Source organism: Lissotriton helveticus, chromosome 1_1 (assembly GCF_964261635.1).
Source record: "Lissotriton helveticus chromosome 1_1, aLisHel1.1, whole genome shotgun sequence".
Taxonomy (NCBI): domain Eukaryota; kingdom Metazoa; phylum Chordata; class Amphibia; order Caudata; family Salamandridae; genus Lissotriton; species Lissotriton helveticus.
Window position 1 is genome coordinate 1,250,562,851 of NC_136057.1, and position 14,610 is coordinate 1,250,577,460.

The 14,610-nt window shown below is 42.5% G+C and overlaps 1 protein-coding gene across 9 annotated transcripts in view; it reads right to left on the reverse strand.

The window, feature by feature from the left end:
• KIF21A (kinesin family member 21A) overlaps positions 1-12,779 on the reverse strand; it is an 820,176-nt gene extending 807,397 nt beyond the window's left edge. For 6 of the 9 annotated variants that reach the window (XM_078679946.1, XM_078679984.1, XM_078679930.1 and 3 more), the window contains exon 1: positions 12,293-12,778. In XM_078679946.1, coding sequence (XP_078536072.1) covers positions 12,293-12,339 — 47 coding nt within the window. In that variant the 5' untranslated portion in view covers positions 12,340-12,778. Of the gene's footprint in view, positions 1-12,292 lie in introns of all 9 variants that reach the window. The other 3 variants (XM_078679965.1, XM_078679910.1, XM_078679955.1) reach the window with 2 other exon arrangements.
• Positions 12,780-14,610: the final 1,831 nt, after the last annotated feature.

The window sequence follows — 14,610 nt, forward strand, 5'->3', positions numbered from 1 at the left end:
ATATGTGACTGTATGTGTGAGGAAGTGTGTGCAAGTGGCTGTATGGGCGATTGTGTGCTTGTGTCAGTGACTATATATGTGAGTATGTGTTAGTATTTGTATGAATAAGTGAGTTGGTGTGTGTACAACTGTATAGGTGAGTACATGGCTGTGTGATGGACTATGGGTGATAGAGTGGGTGTGGGAGTAGCTTTATGGGTAACTGAAAGTGTGTGTCGCTGTATGAGTGAATATATCAGGGGCTGTATTAGTGAGAGAGCTGGTGTATGAGTCGCTGTATGGGTGACTAAGTGGATGTGTGTGTTGCCCAATGAATCAGTGAATGAGTGTGTACGTACTGGTATGGTTGTGTCAATGGTTTTGAGAATGGTAGTGTGGAAGTTGGAGTGGGTGAATGAAAGGTTATATTGGGGTGTGAGTGGGTGTGTGAGAGATTCTGTGGATGATATCACCAGTGATGCCATTTGAGATGTCATGATGAAATCATCAGTGATGTCACTGACCATGTCATGTGTGATGTAATATGTGAGGTCATAAGCAGTGCAGTACGGGGGCGCGAGTTATAATAAGTTCCGCTAACTAGAACTGTTAAATTTCTCTGGTTTTGTACAAATTAAATGTCAGACAAACTATAATCTCCATGTAACCTTTGTTTTTTTCTGTGACACACACACACACACACACATACATATATACATAGACAGCTAAACGTTACAGACACTTAAAAAAATGTACAAATGTAACTAAGGGTAATTATATAAATGTGAACAAATGCAAAGTGGATCAAGATAAAAGATATACACATGCAAATTTAAACTAGATAAAAGGAATGTGTTTAAGAATATGCAACAAAATATATAAAACTAAATAAATTGATATATAGAACATATGAAACATGAAAACTCATGGCATGTATCTGTTTGTTGGGTAAGAGTGGAGCTGAGATGTCCTGAGAAAGGGGCTGCTCCCCAATGATTTGGGGTGGCACAAAGACCTTACCAACAGATGAGACGATCTAAGATCTACTTTCCTACCTTACCTCAATTCTCTTGTTCACAGTCCTAGAGACATTTGGGGTCCCGTTTCGGGCATATCTACAGGAGGACTCTGGAACCCCACCTGACATTCTAAGATTGTTCCTGTATCTGCAATTATTATGTTTTCATGTCTTTGTACTCCACTGGCAATTGGTGACTGATTATATATAACAGAAAGTTAAATGTGGAGTTGACTGCACTATATTCATACAAGATATGTATTTTTCCTATTTAGAAAACATATGGAAACAAATGTTAAAATAAAGAAAGAAAAATATGACAAAAAAAAAGACAATGGTTAGATATACAACATTGAAAACATGACCTGCAATCTACTGATTCCTATAATGCAATGATTTAAATGATGTAGAGATTCAATTATTAGTTGCAGCAATGCACTAATTCCTGATGTAGATTCATAAAACCCCCAGAGATCAAGAACAACCCAAGGGAAGTAATCGCTGAATGAGAGGCAGTTATCGTCCAACTGAAAGTAGGGCTGTCAAAGATTGACCCAGTCCAAATTCGAGAGAAATCCGGCTCATGAACTGAAATCCTGTGCAAAAGCCTGTTTATTTAGCCTCTCAGGGATTTGACATTAAAGGTCCCAACCCTTCCTAAATTCCTCTGTAAATAGCTCAAGTTGCGTTTTTTCAGCTTCTTCAATCATTCTTTGCACCAAGGCTTTCCCAGCCATTTACAACAGATTGAGGAATTGTTTTGTAGACCAGTGCTCCTCCCTGGTTAATGCTCAGCTGCCATCGCTTTGCACCTGTTTCCCACATCCAGTGGCTAAGGCGGTTGATTCACCGACCATGCATTGTCCACTCAAACTCCTAAAAGCAATCCGACACTCCTTGTTAATTTCCAGGCTACTGACAAGGATTCAAAACCAACAGGTAATACATATTCTGGTAGACCCATACTGTCCAGAGTAGTTGGTTCAGGCCCTGGCAGTTGCATCAGTCTGGAGACCACCGTAGGATATAGGTTTCCCGCTGCAGTCACATTAGGTGGTTAGAATGTCCCCATTCAATTCAGCGTAGAGGCTTGCCCAGGTGTCAAATGATATCCATTTGGCATTCCAGAACCATTTACTTTTAAAGATTATTGCGGACAACTGGCCTCTTTTTATAAATAAAGCAATGGGAGGTGCCCCCCCCCCCCCATCGTATTAGGATTGTGTTTATAAACTCTAATTACTTTTTTTAAGTTTTTCAATTAATTTGGCCACTTTATACCTTCGGGCTGCTGCCATCAGAGCCCAGAATGAGCTTGGAGGGTCAGAGAGGTTCTGGTAAACAGGTTACTGAGGATAGTTGCCCTTTTAAGACTTACTGTAAGGTCAACAATTGCTGCTTGGGATCTCCCTCAAGGGCTGTGGCCCTCTATTGAGACACAGTATTGGTCAATGTCAGTTTAAAGTTTTTAAACTTTGAGGACCGGGATTGTCTCTTACTTTTAGCTTGCAAAACCTTAGCCAGAAACATCAACGAAGTACGCTCTTACATAAACATTTTCTAGCAAGTTCATCCAAATGTCTTTATCTTGCATCAAGATACAACTTATCTGCCAAAAATCCCCAGGAAATAGTTCTTCCTCTGAAGCTATGTCAGAAGAAACAGGGCAATAACCATCATTGCACCTGCTGGATCTCCACAGAGCGGAATTGACCAGTCATATTAGGTTCACTTCTTTCTAGTTACCCCACAACCTTTTTTATTTTTTGTTTACCTTTGGTGTGTCTGGTCAGGGAAAGAGGGCATTCACTTGATCAGATCTACAACTTCTCCAGACCATTTTTTGTTGGCTATTGCTTTACTAGCAGGCATTTAGAGGTGGCTTTAAACGGAACTGCAACATTGAGGGGAAAAGTACAAAGGGTAGCATTGCCAGAGATATGTCAAGTTAGTAAGCAAATGGCACGGAACATATATTCGAACATTACAGGTCGCAGAGTTTGGAAACTAGTGGACCGGATTTTCAGATAGGCAGCTCGTTGAACTGTTCTCAAACTACTGTTCTGCTGAAAAGCAATAAATCATTACGGACTGCTGAAAGACGTAGTTGCTCAATGAACTAAAAGCTGTTGGTCCATTTTAATATACCTTATTGTGAGGAAAAGGGAAGAAGAAATAATGCATAATACCTTGATCAGTAAATGGCATCATGCCTAGATCCACTTCTCAGTCTAACTCCATGCTTACCACCTACCAACCCTACTTGCTATCGTTTTCATTTTGTGGAGACTTTGGGTGAAAGGGTAACAGGCATTTCAATCCTCTTTGTGGGGCTCAGTGAGGTTGGCCAGGGTTATACTACATCATTACTTTAAACCAAAATTTCCTACCTCAGACATGGGACCAACCTCATAATCATGACTATGAAAAGCAAAACATGCACAGTTAGCAGTGTCATTTCATATTCATGTGCATGTGTGATAACGTATGCATGCACCACCACGAATGAGTGAGCCTAAAAAGTGATGCAGGCAGAATTGTTTTTATTTACTGACCAGAGACGAATTTATACATACAAAAAATGTTTTAAACCGGAACTTCCCAGCACGAACTTGCTGCCAGGGCCTCCAAAAATGTTTTAAATATCCTGGCTGTTAGAAGGTCAACTGAGGTATGGATAGGTGGAGTCAAAAGGGATGGAGGCAACAGCTACTGTGCAGGAGGCAAGGAAGCAACGTAGGCACTTGAGGCTGGGCTGGAGGAGGCCAAAAAGAAACATTTATCATCATAAGGCCAAGGAGGTGTGGGGAAAGCAATGGAGTAGCTTGAAGGGAGGGATTAAGGAGCAACATGGAGCATGCTGGGTATCAAGAAAAAAAAGGTACCTACATTTGAGCTGCAGAAGGATACAAGTCATCCAATCAAAAAGATGCTACAGAGGTAATGCTACAGGGTAAGGACAAACACAAGAGGGACATGGAAATCGATTGAATAAAAAGTAAGCAAATAAGAGTGACAACAAAGGTAACAAATGGTAAGCAACAGGCTGGGTCAAAGTCGACTGCAAGTTTTTAGTATAGTACGTTTTTGCCTACAAAACAGCTAAAAGTTAATTATTACAGTTGTAGCAGTGTAATTGGAGTAGCACATCCAAAGATCATAGTGGAAATTGTATCAAAAACATACAATTATATTCAGAGGCTTTTTACTTAATTCAATGGTTTCATACTATTAATAGACTGTGCTACCAAAAGTTGTAACCAGAGTTACTGAAGAGTCAGCGGTTCCTAACAGTTTTCAGTAAAACGGGAGCACGGAGGAATAAGTGCTATAATAGAAAAAAAGTACATGAACATGTTTAGATTCACACTCCTGGCTTCATACAAGTTTGATGAGCCCACTTAAGTTTGTGCCACAAGTGCATTTTTGCAAGCACATCAAAAACAACCGTTATGTATTCCATCACTTAGACTTCTTTAAGTCTAAAAAAAAATAGTATGAAGCAATGACAATGAATAATTGATGTAAGGAGTTGGTTCTATGATTCGAACTTAAAATATTTGTATTTGTAACCACAAAGGAAGGCTGGATGTGCTAGTACCAGCACAAAGGTATGGTAACCAGTGGAAAGTATTTTGGTAGACAGTGCTTTAAATGGGCCGGTACTCACCTGTACTGAGTACCGGCACTTCTGAATTTTCAGGCCATCAGTACCGACCGGCACTTCTCATTAGTCAGAGAGAGTACCAGTTACCCTAATAGAAGGGACTGCAGGCTCCTGTTATGTCTCTCCTATAGCAGAGGGTAGATCCGCTCTCCTTCTCAGGTGCTTGTAAGAGCGCCAAGCCTCTTTGCAGAGTCGCTGCTGGCAGCGTCCATAAGAATGGCCTGAGACTGCAGGGGTCTAAGAGGGCTTGCATTGCGTCACGCTGTGATTAACAGGGAGGGTCTAGACAGACCCTTCCCTGTTGATCACATGCGCAACTACTATTCAACTGAAAGTGCTTTAGCCTCACCCCCGCCCCTCTCAATCAGGTGTGTAAATGGGTTAAGAAAAACAGTCAGCAATCCAGTCGTATTTAGGATATTGATGGCACTGACTGTACTAAAGTGAGTGGTAGCCCAACAAAATCCTCTGCCTTCGTCAACGCCGATTTTCTTAGCATCTTTTTGCTCAGGACAGGAGCTGCTTCTCTTGGTGAGCCCTTCCAACATCCATCACTGCATTTACAAGATACCAGTGACTGACCTGAGTACTGGCTCTATGGGTGTGAAGGGAGCCCTGCCCATAGGGCAATGAACAGCAAGGAATGCTGCAGCACTCTAGGAATGAGATACGTGACAACTGGCAATGGCTTTGGTTGGGGATAAAGATGAGGTGAACATAGCAGGAAAGTGGTGGGATGAATGTAAAGAAGTGAGGTGACAGGTGAAGTTAAGATTGCCACTTATTTTCTGATAAAAATACAAAATATTTGTTGAGTTCTGTATTTATGAATCGTCTTAGAAATTGTATTTTTTTAAACACACATTTCTGTAAAGTCATAACTCTAGTGCATTTCTTATAATTCACACACACACAGACACACACACACACACACACACATACATACCAACACACACACAGACACACATACAGACACACATACACATACAGACACACATACACATACAGACACACATACAGACAGACACACAGACACACAAACACAGACACACACCCCAGACACACACACAACCCAGACACACACACACCCAGACACAATGACACACACACTGACACACATACAGACAGATCCACACACACACTGACACACAAACCGACAGACACACATACAGACAAACACACATACAGACAGACACACACCCATACACACAGACAGACACACAGACGGAGAGATACACACACACACAGACACACTCACCCAGACACAAACACACCAGCACACCCAGACACACACACACCCAGACACACACACACCCAGACAGATGCACACAGATAGACGCACACAGACACACACACACATGCACACACACTGCAGAACAAAATACTGGCCAGATGGCAAACTTAGGGGATGAGTACAGCATGGAGGAGAGAACAGGAGACAAGTAGGGAAAAAAACTGTGAGGAAATTGAAGACTTGTGGAGAGAGTAAGCAAAAGGTGAGAGGAAGAGGAGCAGAACTAGGGCGATAAGCTTAGAGGCTGGGTAAAGATGAGAGGCACATGGAGAGGACATGCCTATGTATATGTAAAGGCATGGAACCAGGGAGAGCCTGGTCGTAGGGAAAAGGGCAGTGGCATTGTTTTAAATGGGCTGGTACTCACAGGTACTGTGTACCAGCACTTCCTATTTTTATCCCTGTTAATACCGGCACTTCTCTACTGCTGAGGAGAGTACCAATACTCTTGAAAGATAGGTTCACTGGCTGCTAGTGCTGGTGAGCACTAGGCTGTCATGGTTGGAACCGATTTGACAGCCACAGTGCTTCTATAGTCTTGAGCAGAGCAGTTGTTGGAACTATTCAGTGTGGGATCATTTGCATGATGTCCCTGTGTTCACCATCACACTGTATTGACAGTGGAGGGCCCATTTAGGCCCTGTGCTGTTAATCACATTCCCACTATTGTGTGCATTTGGACAAACACAGGTGTGGAGGCAGCACATGGACAGCAGCAATTTAGAAAGTCATGGGAGGTAAGGAGTTTAAAATGGCTTTAATGCCACCTGAGACTTTTGCTTATGTCTGTGTGCTTGCCGACTTGTGTGTGCCTGTTTATCTGTGAGAGAAAAGTGAGGGAAAGAGGGAGAGAATAAGGACACTCAGGAGGTGAGTGAGTGTGTGAGTGTGTGATATATACACACACACACACACATGCTTGAGAGTAGATGGTATTGTGCCAAACAACAACAAATAACAGTATGGCATTAAAAAGCAGCAACTATTACAAAACGAGGAACTGTTCACATATCATCCTGTTTGGATTTCATCTTGTGTAATGAGTTAACCTGTTTCATTTACATAAACATATTTTTCATGTGTTTTGATAGTGGCTGCAACTGGTACAGAATTCATTATGTATCATCATATGTTGCTATTAGCCCCTCCCCTAGCCAGGCCCACTTGCCACACCTCTTGCTCATATTAATGAGTACCTGCACTTATTTTTTCCCATTTAAAGCACTGTTGGTAGGTCCTATTTGTACAAACGGGACTTACCCAGACTACTTTTCACAGGTTACCAAATCCATCATAGTTCGGCTCACCTAAGCCAGTCTGAAGCGCTACTTCTCAAAATATGCTACTGCTATCCATTATAGAAAGCTCTTTTGCCATTTTTCTACAGCTAGTTTTTGGCTGGTACAGACACATCCAGCCTGCCATTGTGGTTAGACAGCCAGTGGCTGTCTGGTAGGCGGGACTAAATGAGGACATAGAGAAAGGAAGCCATTATACTTTAAAATTAAGAAGGTGGTGTTATTGCTATGACTACATTCAGAAATTGATACATCCATGTAGAACACATTTTCCAAAAGTTGTACAGAGTTGAAAAGAATGTTTTTTTCTCAAAAAAGAAAAAGCGGCATTCGCTTACAAAAAAAGGTAAAGGTGTTCACAATCTTTAAGACTAATGTATTCTTGGTAAAACAAGCAAATAACTCATGTTGGATAATAACACTGCATCGAAGAAAATATAAGCATTGACAAGGCCAATATGTATGTCTGGTTATTAGTTTGTAGCCTTACGAGAGGTAAACCTAACAGGCTCTTCATATGTGCCACTAATATCAGTTTGACTATCTGAGTAAAGCTCTGCATTTTAAGACCTCTTTCTATTTCGGGAAATTTGAACAGAATGTCAACTTGCTGGATGTCTACCGCCTCCCAATGTGCTGTATTTAAACGACTTTCTCGGCAAATTGATTAGCACAATTGGCAGTTGAGACAACTAAACTGATGCTTCCAGAACAATGACCGGCTAAGGCAAATTTCCAAATACATGAATGACTCTGCTACTAAGGGCCACAATTTATGCAACTTCTTGTGTACTACATATAGCAAAATAACAAGGTGGTCATAGCAATGGTGCACAGACGCAATGCATCTTTAATATTGCCTATGTGAGATTAGATTTTTACTTTGTGGAGTAAAACCTGTACATCCAACAACTTATGTTATCATGGCAGCACAATATAACAAGTTGGGATGCTGCCCCAAGCGATTGGCAATAGCTACGATTAATACAAGCATTCCTTCCACCGCTATGTTTTTGGTGCCTTGTGAGAATGTGCAGCTGCAGTGACTCACAGTAAAGTCTTCCAATGGAGGCAGTCGGAGGACCCACGTTTCGTGTTGGAGAGGGTGGAAGAAAATATGTTAACACCACAACAACACACAAATGGATTAAGTCTGGCCCATCTAATGAATTGTGTTAATTTTAGGAAAATCAAAAGGTCTTGGCCAGCACTAAACCTAAAAAGCCAATCAGTCTGGCATTGGTTGCTAGCCTCTTGCCATTTATAATGCTTTTTTGTCATGTTTTTGTAAATATTTATTAAAAGTAGAGTTGAAAAGAGATCGACGGGCGTGCAAAGACACATAGAGAGGGTTGAATGGACAGTGTGACATAAATAGTGTGGTATAGACAGACAGATGATTAGATAGATAGATAGATAGATAGATAACATCTTCAATTAGTAATGTAAGAGATAAATGTCTATATATGCACAACATTCAAGAGCCCTGAAAGCAAAGAAGAAAAACAAACAAGCAGGATATAAAAACTAAATTGGTTTACCAGTATAACGGTGCTCCTCAAATAAAATGCATACCAGCATGGCATACAGTTATGCATTTCATTGTGTACATACTAAAATGAGAATAACTATATAAAGAATAGTTTCAAATGGCAAAAGCTGGTATGCTGTGAAAAAGTAACAATCAGATAAACCAAGGACACTCAAATGAATTTACAACAGCATTAGCAGGAGACAGGACCTGATGAAGCTGGCATGTGTCCTGTGCTCACATCAAAAACATGGAGAGCTGGTAGAGAGTGCCTTACCATCAGGCTCTAAACTCAAGAGTGGTTCTGTCTGAATTATTTCAACAACATATATACATTTCTGAGAGGTCACAAAACGAGTCTTACTCCATAATAATTTGCATTAAATTATTACCACCAGATGATAAAATAATTCTGACAGATCCAGATGTGATTGTACTGATTTTCTACTCGGGTTCTGAGAAACACAGGGTTTACCTATTAGCTGTTACGCTGAACTCAAAGCCAACACTAAAGTAATAATAAAGTAAAAACACCAGCACTCAAGGGAACTGCCTTGTATGGGGACGGGTTGTTTGTGAAAGAGCAAAATGCAGCCACTCAAAGTAAAGCTAGCCAGTGGCTGAAGCAGGCTGACCCATTGCCCCATTTCTGAATGCTGTACTAGGCACAAGCTACATGTGATTGAATAATCACGACCCAATGGGTGAAGAAAGGTGGCTGCAAGCCTCTTGAAGAAAGATATGAATATATATATATATATATATATATATTTTTTTTTTGTAAAAATCAAAAAGGTCTTGGCTAATGCCAGACCTAAATATATATAAGCAATTAAAATGTCACTATGTCAGCAAAGTAAACCCTTCAAAGACCACTCTGAGCTCTTCATGACAGACAACGTGCTGTGTCACATGTCCAGTGTTGCAAAAAGACTATTTGATGCCCCATCACCAGAACCTTTTGAGAACACAAACAGGACATTATCGCCATCCATTAAATGCTTCGAACTTGAGGGACAGGCCCATTCACGCAATGGCAATGCAACAACATGTGAAAGTGGATAGCTAAAAGGCATATGCACTTCTCTGTATACTTTTTATTGAACTTTTCAAAAGATTTGGTGACATGAGATATACGAACACCCTATAGCTCTCTGTAGCCAGACCTACAACTACATCATAATGCAAACAAATTGCATTGACCTAGGGGGAATAAAATAGATGCTTCCAAAACAATATTTTGTTTTTGATCTTTCACTAAACTATGTTTACATTAAGGTTGTAACTCTCCAATGTAATTATCCATGAAAACTACTCAACGGAAAACATTTGGCTGCAAATAGTGGTAATTGTAACACTTTTCAAAAGCCTAACACATCAGCAAACCAATTATGACATGAACTGGATCTCTACTATTTACTCTTTCCAAATATAACAGCGAAACTGTCAAGGGCTTTTGTAAGCTGTATTTTCTTCAGACAGGTGAGAAGAATAACACATAACCTGCTGTAACATGCAAACTGCCACAAGTTAAATGAAGGTGCTTTTATGACGAGACTGTGCAAAGCCATAATCCAGCAAATGCGTTTACCTTGAATAAGTGTTTTGTAAATGGTTTAAGTAGTGCCCAATATCATGCGTAATGGTAGTAAAAATAAAGTCACCAGGCAATGAACATTAGAGCGTCTCTCTTTATCACTTCCAAAGCTTTTATTATTCATTTTACATGCTGATGCCTCCCTCTTCATAGTTCTTTCTCCTTTTTAGCAAATAAGCGATGAGTCATAATATGGCACCCATTGCAAGACATTATATGCTTTACTATAGCTTGTAATATTTTTATTTACATGGGAGAAGTGATTGCCACGAAGACATAGCTGAAAGGATAAAGTGGATGAAAAAGGGATTATGATAAAGAGAATGCTCGATTGTTGAGTAATCCTAAAATGTAGAAAGGAGATGGAGCAGAAGTTAGAGGGATGTTCTTTCCAGTGATAAGGTCCACACAACTTAAAATTGCAACGGGGTCATAGGAAAGTACTGGGACAAGGATTTTGCCTACCTAATTGGGGGATAGGGTTCTCATAGTTTTACAGACCAGAGTAAGTAGGTTACATACGGCTTGTTTTGGGCAGATAACCATTCAGCAAATTGTCAATAATTTCGGGTAGAGGAGGTATGTCTAGGTAGGTTATAAAGGGTAGTAGTAGTGACATGAAATAATTACCTTATCCAATGGGGAAAAGGAATATAAGGATGGAGCTACCAATAAACTGTGGCAACAGCCCAGCTTGCTGAGGACTAGAGAAGAGATCGTGATAACCTTCCAAAAACAATTATGCCTTCAAAAACAAAATAAACCCCTCGACTCCGCACATATGTCAATTATTAATCACTACGCGATCAGTACTTGAAAACACGTACGATAAACACCACCCAGAATATCAGAATGCAAGATAAACAAATGTAAATAAAACAAGAGTAACAAAGCCAACTGTTGGCCTGTGTAGATGTGAGCTGGAGCAATGCTGAGCATGGTGTAGGAAGGCTTAGTGCAGACACACTTCAACTGAGCGCAGATAGACAACAAACAGTGTGCAAAGCTCGACGAGGAGAAGAGTTCAATTCAGTGGCAGAGTAAGCCAGGGAGCCAGACTGTCAATGAATCGCAGGCACAGAACAAAGCAATTAGAATAGAAAGAGGTCAGGCTGCAGCGCTGGAGGGTACTGGCTCGGTGACATAACAGCAGCACTGTGCATAGCCCATCTGTTGAGAGTTCAATAGCTGGGGAGGCACGGCTGCCAGTCACTGTCAAGAACCGAGCTCAGCTGGTCCGAACCTGACGTCACCGCTCATTCTGTGACGTCTCACGCCCGCACTCTCAGACTGCGAGCTCTAAAGCTCGTTTTCACGTCATGGTCACCCATAAATGTGTCAAACTCCCGCTGAAAGCCCATTCATTGCCTGTAGACTGACATGTTTTTCCTCTGACTACTAACGGTCTGGCGTCTCCCACCACGCCGTCCCCTAGCAGTCTGAGTCCGGGTTTTGTAGGTCACCAACGACTGCCTCTCTTTTGGCTGCGTGCAGACGTTTCTGGCGTCACCCTCCACCTTGTGACGTATCCGGCTTGCTTGTCAACAAATAACCCTGCAGCCTTTGCTCCCAGTAAGTGGCGTAGGGCTCAAGGGGCACCTTTACGGCGACTCAGCCGGGGGCAGAACCGTCACGCACACATGCGGTATCCACGTTGGCAAAGAAGAACAAGGGGCTAAAAACGGCTGCGCGGGATGCTAAGGACAGACAGGTGGTCGGGCGCAGGCTGCTTGCACCTGCCGCCTTGAACTGCCTGTGACAAGGCACCAGCTGCCGTGGAAAGGACTGAGGGGAGGTGTTTCTAACAACGCACTGCCCCAACCCCTTTCCCCCTTCCCTGGGCGAGCCCGTACCTCACCCGCCCTCTGCCGGTCTCCATGGCGTGCACCCCACACAGCCCTCGCTTACCTCAGAGCCACCCGCACAGTGCTCTCGTCCTGCCCGCCGCTCGTCATGCCTGCAGCCGATGCCCGGGCCGGGGGATCCGGGAGCTGTGTGCCTGGTGTCTCTGCGAGCCAACCCGCTGCGTGGCGTGGCGCTGGAGGAGCTGCTGCCCGTAGAAGTGTTCCCCCTTAACCCAGCCGCGCAGGCCCAACCATCCTCATTCACTTTCAAACTCCGGGCCGGGGGTTGGCCGCGGTGCTGGGGCTGAGCGGTGCTGGAGGGGCGGGGTGGAGCAGCCTGGCTGGGCCTCGGCCTCCCGTCCTCCGCCCTCTGTGCCTGGCTCAGGTTCGCCGTCCGCACTGCGTCACCGGCAAGGCCCCTCCCCGACGGCCGAGGCCGCGGCTGCTGGTGGCGCAGGTGACCGTCGCCGCGTCCGGGGCCTGGGGGCGACCAGAGCTCCTTGGCTCCCTGCTACGGCGGTACGCGGTGTTTGTCTCCGGTGTTGTGTTTTTTTAAATCACGCTGTTCACCTTGACAACGGAACTTTGAGGCGACATTTAGGGACACGCAGGCGCGTCTCTCGACATTTGTTTCCCTACCTCTGAGCTGAACCTTGTTCCGTAGACCCAAGTCTAAAATGGTACATTAACTCGTCACATCTATATGATTTCTTCACACCCCTTATGTTTTTCTTAATGTTATAATGCACCCTTTCTTAATAAAAAAAAATACCGTGCAAAGACGATTTTCGGAACACAAGCCCTGGTGAGTGAGAGCTCACTGGGTTAAAGTAAGTAAAGTAAATTCTTTATTGCATGATTAATACAAATCTTTGCAATTGAGCTGGGTTAAAGTATGAATTTTGATCCTCTAACTGTAATGAGTACTTTTACAAATATGAGTATTCAAGTAGTTTATTGACAACCTCGGGACAGGTAGGCAGGAAGGTAATAAGTCAACAGCTACACCGCAACGGACCCAAGTCTAACATTCTAATCTACACGTACAAATATTCAGAATAAAGAATACAGAACATTGCACATTCTGAAATCTATTAAAGGCAAATCACTTCACATCCCCCTTCTTTAATTAAAGAACAACCCATATCCCCTCTATAAGAAGAAATAAATACATTAAAAAAACAACAACAAAATAAATGAACTATAAAGTCAAATATATGTAGTACAAACATAGTCATCACATTTCTTGGTTTTAGTAATTTTCCTGCCAAAACCACTAAACCTATCTAAACAATTTTGGTTATCTGGCAAATAAGAAATTGTGTTACCATCTTTTGAACCTAAAATATGATTGGACTCAATATCAGTAGGTAGATGTACTTCATCATGGAGATAGGTACATTAACATTGTCATTTTGGTCAATGGTGATCCACCAATATTTGTCAAAGCTTGAATCATTCTTGGTACACTGATTTTTTTCCTTAGAATCATACGTTTTGACTAAAGCTAATTTGCTCATATGATAGTGTTAAGGTCTTTCCTTGTCTCGCATGTCCATCCTGTCTTCATGTTTGTTCAGTTTGGGAACACTTAGAATGTTCATTGATGTCACAGAATGTGGTGTGATTGATGTGTGACAGTTGACTCCTGGCTGAACTCAAGGACGGTACAAAAGGGGGTGGTGATGGACAGAGCATCTGAACCAATCAAACACTCGCACCCAGTCAAAAGATCTGGGTTAAATCCATCATCGTTCTTTAGCCCACTCTGCCACCCTAGTTCAGAGAGGAATCCAGTGGCAAAGTGAGCAAGGGACTCACGTCTGAGCATACCCTGCCAACTTATGAACTCAAGGAAACAGCTCCTGGTGGGGCCTTCATTCCATCTTCATCTTGGCCTACCTACTACCTATACCTAACTCCTCTGTATTTCAACTTCAATAAAGATACTCACTTGGAACAACTACCTGGACTTCTGTGAGGTATTTACTTTCAACATTTTGGCGACGATCTGGTCTTCACTGCGTGGATTCAAATTCTTTGGACCTTCTCTTCAATTACCTGATTTACAGCAACTAAGAACTCATTCATTGCGACTTCATCCAAGAACCCAAGCTTGTTTCATTTATGTTTTACCACCTGGCAGCCCTAGCCCCACCAGTGACCAGAAGACACCGGTAGCATCAACTCGGGCATGCCAGTTCCCTACTCAAGCTTGGTGAGTCTTCTTATGCTTTTATTGTCTTGCTGTGCCTTCCTTTCGCTATTCACCGCCTGCTGTGTGTTATCAGATTACCTGTGAGAAGTTGGCCTGATATGTGATGTCCACTATTCTAGTGGGCACCCTGTATCAGTCCAAACAACCCTTATGGTGATGGTTGT